General features: G+C 39.6%; 1 protein-coding gene across 1 annotated transcript in view; it reads left to right on the top strand.

Annotated features, from left to right (window-relative positions):
• Prkdc (protein kinase, DNA-activated, catalytic subunit) overlaps positions 1 to 12146 on the top strand; it is a 165684-nt gene that overhangs the window by 69936 nt on the left and 83602 nt on the right. The window contains exons 40-42 of the mRNA XM_041677945.1: positions 6318 to 6445; positions 8896 to 9103; positions 9983 to 10161. Coding sequence (XP_041533879.1) covers positions 6318 to 6445; positions 8896 to 9103; positions 9983 to 10161 — 515 coding nt within the window. The remainder of the gene's footprint in view (positions 1 to 6317; positions 6446 to 8895; positions 9104 to 9982; positions 10162 to 12146) is intronic.

Genomic DNA, 12146 nt, shown 5'->3' with positions numbered 1-12146 from the left:
CCCACTCTGTTTCTACCCCCCCACCACACACACACTGCCATACTCCCAATTTACTCAAGAGATCTTGTTTAGTTCCCCTTCCCAGGGGACCCATGTATGTCTCTCTTAGGGGCTTCTTTGATACCTAGCTTCTCTGGGGGGTTATGGATTATAGGCTGCTTATCCTTTCCTTTATGTCTGACATTTGCTTATGAGTGAGTACATATTTTGTCTTTCTGAGTCTGGGTCACCTCACTCAGAATGGCTTTTTCTAGTTCCATTTATTTGCATATAAATTTCAAACATTTTTTTTCTGCTGAATAGTACTTCATTTTGTAAATAGACCACATTTTCTTTATCCATTCATTGTTTGAGGGGCAATCTAGGTTGTTTCCAGGTTCCAACTATTATGAATAATGCTGCTATCAACATAATTGAGCAAACGTCCTTGTGGTATGAGTGTGCATCCTTTGGTTGTATGCACAATAGTGATATTGGTGGGTCTGAGGTAGATTGATTCCTAATTTTTCTAAGAAACCACCATACTGATTTCCACAGAGGCTGTCCAAGTTTGTATTCCCACCAGCAATGGACGAGTGTTCCCCTTATTCCACATCTCCAGCATAACTATCATCAGTATTTTTGATTTTAGCATTCTGTTCAGTGTAAGATGGTATCTCAGAGTTGTTTTGATTTGCATTTCTCCGATGACTAAGGATGTTAAGCATTTCCTTAAGTGTCTTTAGGCCTTTTAAGGTTCTTCTTTTGAGAGTCTCTGTTTAGATCTGTACTCCATTTTTTAAATTGTATTATTTGGTAGTTTGATGTCTAGTTTCTTGAGCTCTTTGTATATTTTGGAGATCAGCCTTTTGTCAGATGTGGGGTTGGTGAAGATCTTTCCCATTCTGTAGGCTCTTGTTGAAAGTTCCCTTTGCTTTACCAAAGCTTCTCAGTTTCAAGACATCCCATTTATTAATTGTTGCTCTCAGTTTCGGTGCAGCTATTGTTACAGTAAGGAGGTGATCTCCTGTGCCCATGTGTTCAAGTGTACGTCCCACTTTCTCTTCTGTGAGGTTCAGTGTGGTTGGATTTATGTTGAGGTCTTTGATCCAACTGGACTTGAGTTTTGTGCATTGCGATAGATATGGATCTATTTGCATTCTTCTACATTTTGACATCCAGTTATACCAGTCAAAAATGCTTTTTTTCATTTTTTTCCTTTTATATTTTCAGCTTCTTTGCGTTCATAGGTGTGCGGGTTATTATCAGGGTCTTCGATTCGATTTTATTGATCTACCTGTCTGTTTTCATGCCAAGACCAAGCTGTTTTCATTACTGTAACTCTATAATGGAGTTTGAAGTTAGAAATGGTGATGCTTCCAGATGTTCCTTTCTTGTACAGGATTGTTTTGGCTATCCTGAGTTTTTTGTTTTTCCCTATGAAATTTAGTGTTGTTCTTTTGAGTTCTGTGAAGAATTGTACTGTGATTTTGATGGGTATTGCATTGAATCTGTAGATTGCTTCTGGTAAGACTGCCACTTTTACTATGTTAATCCTGCCTATTCATGAGCATTGGAGATATTTCCATTTTTTGTTATCCTCTTCAATTTCGTTCTTCCAAGACTTACAGTTTAAAATATAATTTGCGTTATTTTTTTAAAAAAGAAAATAAACTATCTTTTTCCATTTTACATACCAATCCCAGTTTTCACTTCTTCCCCTCCTCCCATCCCATGCACCTCTCCCACCCTACCCCAACCCACACCCATCCATTCCTCAGAGAGGGACAGGCAACATTGCGTTGGGGAAGGTCCAAGGCCCTCCCTACCATATCTAGGCTGAGCAACGTATCCATCCAAAGAGAATAGGTTCCCAAAAAGCCAGTACAAGCAGTAGGGATAAATCCTGCTGCCACTGCCAGTGGCCCTGCAGTCTGCCTCAACCGTACGACTGTCACCCATATTCAGAGGGATTAGTTTGGACCTATGCTGGTCCCTTCCCTGTCTGGCTGGAGTTGGTGAGGTTTTAGTTGGTGTCCCTGTCATGGTCTTGACCTCACTCCTCCCACTCTTCAAATGGACTTTGGGAGCTCTGCCCTGTGCTCTGCTGTGGGTCTCTTCCTCATTTGCCATCAGTCTCTGGATAAGGTTCTGTGGTGACATTTAAGATACTCATCAATCTGACTACATGGCAAGGCCAGTTTGGGCACCCTTTTTTCTATTGCTTAGGGTCTTAGCGGTAAAAAAAACAATGACCTCTTGAAATTTGCATGCAAATGAAAAACTAGAGAAAGCCATCCTGAGTAAGGTAATCCAGATCCAGAAAGATGAACATGGTATGTATTTACTCATAATTGGATATTAGCTGTAAAGCAAATGATATTGAACCTATAGTTCATGATCCTAGAGAAGCTAAGTAACAAGGTGAATCGTAAGAAAAACATAGATTCACCTGGAAAGAGGAAACAGAAAAGATTACATGTCAAACTTGGGAGCATGGAGGTAGGGACAAAGGGAGGATGGAAGGGGAGGAGGGAGGAGAACTTGAGGGAACAGGATAGTCAAGATGCAGAGAAGACAGAAATGAGAGCAAGGAAAAAGATATTTTTATTGGGGAGGCCTTTATGGGGCTAGTAAGAAATTTGGCACTAGAGAAATTCCCAAGAATCCACGAGGATGACCCCAGCTAAGACTTAAAGTTCTTGTCATACAGGTCTTTCACTTGTTTGATAGAGTTACCCCAAGATAATGTATGTTGTTTGTGGCTATTGTGAAGGGTGGTGTTTCTCTGATTTCTTTCTCAGCCAATTTATTATCTCTATATGGGAGGGCTACTGAATTTTTTGAGTTAATCTTGTATTCTGCTACATTACTGAAGGTATTTATCAACTGTAAGAGTTTCTTGGGACAATTTTTTGGGTCATTTATGTATACTATTATATCATATGCAAATAGTTTTTTTTAATTTATTTATTTATTAAAGATTTCTGCCTCCTCCCCGCCATCGCCTCCCATTTCCCTCCCCCTCCCCCGATCAAGTCCCCCTCCCCCAATCAAGTCCCCCTCCCTCATCAGCCCAAAAAGCAATCAGGGTTCCCTGACCTGTGGGAAGTCCAAGGACCACCCACCTCCATCTAGGTCTAGTAAGGTGAGCATCCAAATTGCCTAGGCTCCCCCAAAGCCAGTACGTGCAGTAGGATCAGAAACCCATTGCCATTGTTCTTGAGTTCTCAGTAGTCCTCATTGTCCACTATGTTCAGCGAGTCCGGTTTTATTCCATGCTTTTTCAGACCCATGCCAGCTGGCCTTGGTGAGTTCCCGATAGAACATCCCCATTGTCTCAGTGTGTGGGTGCACCCCTCGCGGTCCTGAGTTCCTTGCTCGTGCTCTCTCTCCTTCTGCTCCTGATTTGGACCTTGAGATTTCAGTCGGTGCTCCAATGTGGGTTTCTGTCTCTGTCTCCTTTCATCGCCTGATGAAGGTTAATATTCAGGAGGATGCCTATATGTTTTTCTTTGGGTTCACCTTCTTATTTAGCTTCTCTAGGATCACGAATTATATGCAAATAGTTAAAGTTTAATTTCTTCCCTTCCAATTTGTATTCCCTAGATCTCCTTTTGTTGTCTTATTGCTCTAGCTAGAACTAGTATTATACTGAATAGATATGGAGAGAGTGGATAACCTTGTCTTGTTCCTGATTTTAGTGAAGCTGCTTTGAGTTCCTCTTCATTTAGTTTGATGTTGGCTGTTGGCTTGCTGTATATTGCCTTCATTATGTTTAGGAATATTCCTTGTATCCCTGATCTCTCCAAGACCTTTATTATTCAGGGGTGTTGGATTTTGTCAAAGGGTTTTTCAGAAGCTAATGAGATGATCATATGATTTTTTTTTCTTTCACTTTGCTTGTATGGTGATCAAGGGGATACAAATTGGAAGGGAAGAAATCAAACTTTAACTGTCTTCAGATGATATGATAATATACATAAGTGACCCAAATTTGTCCCAAGGAACTCATACAGTTGATAACACCTTACATTGATGAATTTTCATATGTTGAACCATCCCTGCATCTCTGGGCTGAAGCCTCCTTGATCATGGTGGATGATGTTTCTGATATGTTCTCTGATTTAGTTTGCCAGTATTCTATTGACTATTTTTGTATCAGTGTTCATAAGGAAGATTGGTCCGTAATTCTCTTTCTTAATTATGTTGTTTATCAGGATTACTGTAGCCTTGTAAAATGAGTTTGATTATTTTCTCTTTCTGGGTTAGTTTGCTTTTTTTTTTTTTTTTTTTTTTTGTTCTAGAGCTTTCAGGCGTGTACTGTTAAGTTGCTAGTGTGGGATTTCTCCAACTTCTTTATGTAGGCATTTAGTGCTATGAACTTTCCTCTTAGCACTGCTTTCTTTGTGTCCCATAAGTTTGGGTATGTTATGAGGTCATTTTCATTGAATTTTAAGAAGTGTTTGATTTCTTTCTTATTTCTTCCTTGACTCATTGGCGATTCAGTTGAACATTGTTCAATTTCCATGTGTTTGTGAGCTTTATGAAATTAGTGTTGTTGAATTCTAACTTTCAGCCATGATGATCCTATAAGATACATGGTGTTATTTCAATTTTTTTGTATCTGTTGAGGTTTGCTTTGTTACCAATTATGTGGTTAGTTTTTGTGAAGGTTCCATGAGGTGCTGAGAAGAAGGTATATTATTCTTTTGTGTTTGGGTGGAATGTTCTGTAGATGTCTGTTAAGTTCATTTGAGTCATAACATCTGTTAGTTCCCTTATTCCTGTGTTAAGTTTTTTTTTTTTTCCTGACAGACCTGTCCATTGGTGAGAGTTGGGTTTTGAAGCGTTGTTTGTCTGTTAATCCTAAGTCATAGGGCAAAGATTTTCAAGTCAAAGAATTTGGGAGGGAGACAAGCCAGGGGCAGGGTAATTTTTCCACTGGCATGTTATGTTCTTCATGGGGCTGATGTAGGAGGATCCCTTCAGACTAGGATCTCAAGGCTGGTAGTAAAACAGAAAATCATCCATCTTAAAAACCAAACTGCTATTAGAGATATAGTTATTTCACTGATACAGTGCTTGCCTAGCTTGGGGAGAGTCCTGACTTCCATAACCAGGTCTCTTACTCTGCCTCCTCCATAGATGCAAACCAACAGAAAAAAAACAAATAAAAAACCAGCCCAAAGAGAACAAAGTCATTGACTAAGGAAACTGCAAAAATAGTTTCAGGAGTAAAGAAATAGAAATATCTTATTTATAAAATACGATAGGTGGGACATTTTGGACATTATAAATGTAAAAGATAATTTTAAGTGGATAATTCTCTGTTTCTGAAGATAAAATTGAAGGTGTCTCTTAGAATCTAAATGTATAATATATAGAAACATTGGGATAGAGAATGGACAGAGAATGACAAAAATAGCAACATTTGAAGACTATACTTGAAATTGTATTTTTCCAGTTAAAAGATTTTACATGTGTTTATTTGTATGTGTCTGCATGTGAGTATGTAGGGGGGATGTGAGTATAGTGTATGTGTGTGTGTGTGTGCATAGTTATGTGTGTGTGGCAGCTCACCTGCACACATCTGAGTGCCCAGCTCACTTGCACACATCTGAGTGCTGTGTTGAGCATGTGGAAAGTCAAAGAACAACTTCCTTTTTTTTTTTTTTTAAATTTTTCGAGATAGGGTTTCTCCGTAGCTTTTTGGTTCCTGTCCTGGAACTAGCTCTTGTAGACCAGGCTGGCCTCTAACTCACAGAGATCCGCCTGCCTCTGCCTCCTGAGTGCTGGGATTAAAGGCGTGCACCACCACCACCCAGCAAGAACAACTTTCTTAATGTAGTTTTCTCTTTTCCAACATGGGAGTTATAGAGATTGAAGGCAAGGTGCCCCACCTGACATCCAGCATCTTTACCTACTAAACCATACTGTTACCTCTTTTTCTATTTTTAAAATTCAAGTTACTAGACTGCACATGGTGACACATTCCTATAATCCTAGAACTTGAGAGGTACCAGCATGATAAATAGGTGTTCATAGCCAGTCTCAGCTACATAGTAAGTTGGAGACCAGCTTGGGCTACATTAGGCTACTTCTTACAACTGAAAAATAAAAAGAACTGGAAAGACTGCTCTGTGATTTAGAGCCCTCGTTGCTCTTGGCGAGGACCTGCTTTTAATTCCCATTGCCCACAGCAGTTCATTTCTCCAGTTCCACGGGATCAAATGCCCTCTTCTGACCTTGGGCAACAGGCGTGTAACTTGCAGAAGTCGAGCTACAAACGTTTTGACAATGCTGATAATGGATTTCTTTTGTTGTTCTATTTTTAGTTTCTAGATGCACTGGAATTATCTCAGAGTCCTATGTTATTTCAGTTGATGACAGATATTCTTTGTCGGGAACAGCAACATATTATGGAAGAATTATTTCAAACCACTTTCAAAAGGATTGCTAGGCGGTAAGTTTTTTTAGTCCGGAATTCTCCAGAGCTGTATACACACTGTGTGTGTTGCCTTCCTTGTTTAAAAACAAGCAAACAAAAAACACATGAGGGATGGTGGTTCTCATAGCTCACTGCTACGTTTTTTTAATTTTTTTTTCTCCATAACAGACTTTCTTATAAAAAAAATTTCAAACCTGTTTAATACTACAGAACAAAATAGGCTCCTGGTAGAAGAGCATCGTTTTCCCAGCGTCATCCCACCACATTGTCTTTTTTCTTACTGCTGTGTTTTAAAGTCAGTGTGCATGTATATTTGCATCCATGTGCTGTGGAGCTCATACAAGCACTTTAAGAATCAGTTCTTTCCTTCTATCATATGGGTCCTGGTGGCCAGATTTGGGTTCCAGGCTTTGGTAAGTGCCTTCCTGCTGGTCCATCTCATCCTGCTGCTGTGTTTAAACTCAGATCCCTGGCCTGTTCATTTCACCTCAAGTCCTACTGCATGTCCGAAGTCATCCTCCTTTTAGTGTAAGGCCCAGCAGTGAGCACCTTACTCACTGAGCCATCGTAAATGGCCTGACAGAACAATTTGATAAAATCGAATACTCATATCTGTGTAATCCCATAAGTGGGCAGATACTTAATCTAAAAGCCTGGATGGGATGTCTTCCTCTTGGGGTTGGGAATGAGACAGGAATTTGTGTCTTCTCTGCTCAGATTCAACATAATCATGAAGGTGCTGGACATTATAGGGAAGTAAGAAAATGAGTTAAAAGACAGATTAGTTTTTACTACTAACTTTTTCTCTTATTTCCCCCTTAATTATATTTATACTTCTTTTCTTACTCTTTTTGCTCCCTTTCTAGTTCTCTTTTAGTCTAACATTATAGGATTTAAAACAATAATTTTTTTCTCTTCTTTCCTTAAAATGTCTCTTACTGCTTTTCTTTTTGTTTTGTTTTGGTTTTGGTTTTTTGGTTTTTGTTTTGTTTTTTCGAGACAGGATTTCTCTGTGTAGCTTTTGGAGCCTGTCCTGGCTAGCTCTTGTAGACCAGGCTGGCCTCGAACTCACAGAGATCCGACTGCCTCTGCCTCCCGAGTGCTGGGATTAAAGGCATGCGCCACCACCGCCCGGCTGTTATTTTGTTTTTATATTTGTTTTTTTGAGACAGGGTTTCTCTGTGTAACAGCCCTCACTGTCCTGGAACCAGGCTGGCCTCTAAGTCACAGAGATCTACCTACCTCTGCCTCCTGAGTGCTGGGATTGAAGGTATGCGCTGCCAGGCCTGGCTGCTTTTCTTTCCGTCTTTCTTTTCTTTTTGAATAGTTTCATGTTTTAACCTATTTATGGTTTTGAGATTACAACATAATTACGACATTTCTCCCTTCCTTTTCTTCCCTCCAAACCCGCCTTATACCCCTTCTTGTTCTCTTTCAAATTCATGGACTCTTTTCTCACTCATTAAGTGTTATTACATGCACATATGATATACATATCTGCTCCTAAATATAGCCTGCACAGTCTGTATGTTGTTACTTGCATGTATAGGTTGTCAGGGCTGACCATTTGGTGTTGGATAACCAATTGCTGTGCTCTTCCCTGGGGAAGACTATTTCTCCCACTCTCAGTGCTCCTCAGTTGACTGCAGTTCTTCATGTAGGCTTCAGGATGCGTGGGCTTTTCCCCATCCATGTTGGCGTGTCCATTGGTGTCATCCTTATTCAGCTCTTATTTGGGGGGCATGGTGAAATTTTGTGGGTGTAGCTCTGACATGACTAGCAGGCATAATCTCACAGCAAATTTCCTTTTCTTGCTTCTCATTACAGTGTTTTCAATAACACAATCATAGTTTACTTTTCCTACAATATGTAAAATATACTTCCAAAGATAGTACCAATTGTTCTAGTTCCTTTTCTTTTTTGCAGTAAAACACCCAGACTTAGAGATATTTTTAGGAGGAAAGAGCTCATTTTATATGTGTGGTAATTAACATCAATTAGGTATGCTTCTTTTTTAAAAAAAACTAGAATTTGATTTCTTTTAGACTTAGTTTTTTTTTTCAGTTTAATTTTATGTATTGTTGCTTATTGTGGGGTGGGATACTTGTGTTACAATGTGTGTATGGCAGTCAAAAGGCAATTTTTTGAGTCTGTTACCTCCTTCCACCATGGACTATGGGATCCTTTATTATTTTGTAATTAGTAATCACTGGAGTATGTAAAATACTTTTTCAAAACATGTCATTTTGGGGTTGGAGAGATGGCTCAGTGGTTGAGAGTATTCCCTGCTCTTCCAAAGGTCCTGAGTTCAATTCCCAGCAACCACATGGTGGCTCACAACCATCTGTAATAACATCTGGTGCCCTCTTCTGGCCTGCAGGCATACACACAGAGAATATTGTATACATAACAAATAAATAAATATTTTTTTTAAAAAACCATGTCATTTTATCTCTTTTTCTTAGGAGTCCACATGTCACACAATTAAACATTCTGCAAAGCGTGTATACGATGTTCCGGAAGGATGAGCTGCCTTCCAATGTCACTCGCCAAGCATTTGTGGATCGCTCTCTCCTCACCGTACTGTGGCATTGTGACTTGGACACACTGAAAGAGTTCTTCAGCAGAATTGTGGTGGATGCCATTGATGTGTTGAAGTCCAGATTTACAAAGGTATATCGTACACAGTAGTAGAGAGATTGGGTAGCATGGTGTGCTCAGTCAGATGTTTTTGGAGCATTCCCTCTGCATCCAATAGCAAGCTGTGGCCACATGGATCCATACTACTTTCCTCTAACAACTGACTGGCCCCACAGTGGCTTAGAATAACAGGTATACTGTGTGTCTGCATGCCCAAGTCTGTGTTCAGTTACACCAAGCCAAGGTTATGTCTGCAGGCCATGCTCTCTCTTCTCAGGTGCTTTCATGGAAAAGGCTTTCCTTGTCTTCATGCCTCCCATGGCTTTGACATGCGGGTCTGTTTCTCTCTCTGCCTCCCTCATCATGCTGCCCTTTCTTGTCTAATCTCTGTCTCGCTCACTTGCATGTAACTTGATATCCCCCCTAGTAAATCCAATCTAACCACTCTTCTCCGTGTCTTCAATTTAATAATGACTGTAGAGTCCCTTTATGTCATATGAAAAGTTAGGTTCCAGGGATTGGGCATTATCTGGACAGTTTTAATAAAGTAAGGTGAGGGTGTAATTCAGCTCTTCTCAGATTCCTGTTGGTAAATACAGATTACCAAATGGCTAATAAATAAATAAAAACATCAAAAATATATAAAAATGTATATGTTGTGTTTTGCATTTTCCCCTGCTGTTTCTATGGCTTCAATAAGACTTGACAAATATTGTATATTTTGGACTTACTATGTGTACATTTTGTATTACTTCCTGTTTTACCCCGTATGACATAGCAATGTTGTTTCCACATTGGAAACCCTGGACAAACAGACCACTCTCTTCTACCTGAATGCATTAAGAATTAAATTTGATGTTTAAACATGTTGTTTTTATGTTTGATAAGACCAAAGATGTTACATCTTTTCAGGTAAACGAATTTACCTTTGACACTCAAATCACCAAGAAGATGTGCTATTACAAGATACTAGCCGTGATGTATTCTCGTCTTTCAAAAGATGATGTTCACTCTAAAGAATCTAAAATTAATCAAGCTTTCCACGGTTCCTGCGTTGCAGAAGGAAATGAACTTACAAAGATACTTCTTAAGTAAGCTTGCTTCATTTGTGGTTGTGTTTAATTTGTTAATATTTAGGGTAATTACACATTTTTGTTTTTACTTTTATAGATTATTTTTTTAGTTTTGGCTTTGGTTTTTGGTCTGTGTATGTATGTGCACCAGTGTGTGTGCCTGGTAACTGTGGCAAACAAAAGAAGGCATCAGATTCCCTAGAAGTATAGTTACAGAGGTGTGAGTTCCATGTGGGTTCTGGGAACTGAACCTGTTACCTCTGCAAGAGCAAAGAGTGTTCGTAACTGCTGAGCTATCTCTCCAACCCTTAGGGTACATGTATTTTAAATGCATTGATATAATGTGATTTAAATGTCTTAGATAAGCAAAGTGCTTTGTTTTCTTCTACATAAAGTACTTGTATGAACTTAATGGTGTTGTTGGGCAGCAGGCACTTACCTTTCGTTAAATGTGTTTGTGTCTGTGAGACTGTGTGCCATGTTTGTGTGGGCACCTTTCAAGGCCTGAAAGTGTCAGATTCCCCAGAAATGGAGTTACAAGCAGTTGGGAGCCTCCTGGTATATACTGGGAGCTGAGCTCAGGTCATCTGGGAGTGTTCTTGTCAGCCGCATACTTAGCTTTCATAAAGAATGAAACTCTTGGCTGGAGCTCTGAGATAGAGCTTGCCTCGCAAGTTAACGCCTCAGATTTAAACTCTTTCACGTTTTCCCTACTACTGCTTCTCCTCAGAATGGATTAGTATATTAATGCATTTCAGTAGCATGGAGTACAGTAAGAAATTATAGTTTTTCTATCATTTGAAATTGAAAAGCTCTCTGTAAAGCATAAACTAATGAAACATATTTTCTCTACAAATTGGCTTCTAATGAAGTCCTCCCAGATTGGACAGACTTTACTGGGTCTCATTTTGCACCTCAGACATGCATTCTTCTTTTTCACCCTAGTCCACACCCTATCTTCTCAGTGGATGATATCATCAGTGGATGATATCACCATCTATCCATCTGTATAAGCAGGAAACATAGGAGCTGCATTCATTTCTTCATTTGACTGTCCCTAACCTCCATTAGTACCCAGTTGTTAACCAAATGTAATCAGTTTGATCCTTTATTGTTCCTCAAAGTAATGCACTTAATATCTTTTCCCTTTTGTGTGTCGTGTCCTGACTTGGACTGCTTTCTAAGGTGTTACACTTGTCTCATTCTGAATTATTTTTCTGCGAGGCTTGTCTTTCTTTGCTGTTGCCTCGACTGCAGAATCATAATCAACTGGAACGCAAGTCCAGTCTATTGTCTTCAGCAGGGCTGACCCAAGGTGTAGATATTGCTGAGTCTGTGGGCCATGTAGTCTCCAGCAGGTCTCATAGCATACTATGAACAAGCCGTAAATTATATCTAAATATGTGTGCATGGTTGTTTCAAGAAAACCTTTGAAAAACAGGGGCTGTCTGAGTGGTTTATTGAACCCACCCTGCAGGATGAAATACACACCTCTTACTATGTATGGTAGGTAAACTCTGCTGAGAACACCTTCTTCCTTTCCCTCACTTTGCAAACATTTATTGTAACTACATCCTCGTGATAACGCCACACAACTTTTCTAAGTGTCCCTCCTGTCTGCTAATAATATCTATGTACATTTCTGCTTTGGCCAACTTACATCTCAAAGTTCAGCTTAAGTCATGCACAGTGGGTGCATGTGGGCGGCCACGGTGCTTCTTGAGACTCTTATATAAATAGGGGAGCTCTTGGGCACAGGAATTAAAGGCCCCATTCGACAACACTATGAGACCCTTTCTCTTAACAATCTCTATAACTCCAATTAAAAAGCAACAAAAACCAAATAAAATCCTTAGCTCAGGTATTTTTCCCTTAAGTCTTTTGTTAGCACCTTAGATTTTTGGTCCATATTCTTGCTTCCTCATCCTGAGTGTGCTTGTTGTTGCACTTAACACTATGTTATCAAATGTGTGCACATGTCCCGTGCTATGAGATGATAATGT

Source organism: Microtus oregoni, unplaced genomic scaffold (assembly GCF_018167655.1).
Source record: "Microtus oregoni isolate MIOR12 unplaced genomic scaffold, Mior012 000029F_ref0000214, whole genome shotgun sequence".
Lineage (NCBI taxonomy): Eukaryota > Metazoa > Chordata > Mammalia > Rodentia > Cricetidae > Microtus > Microtus oregoni.
This window is presented reverse-complemented; position numbering and strand designations above follow the sequence as displayed.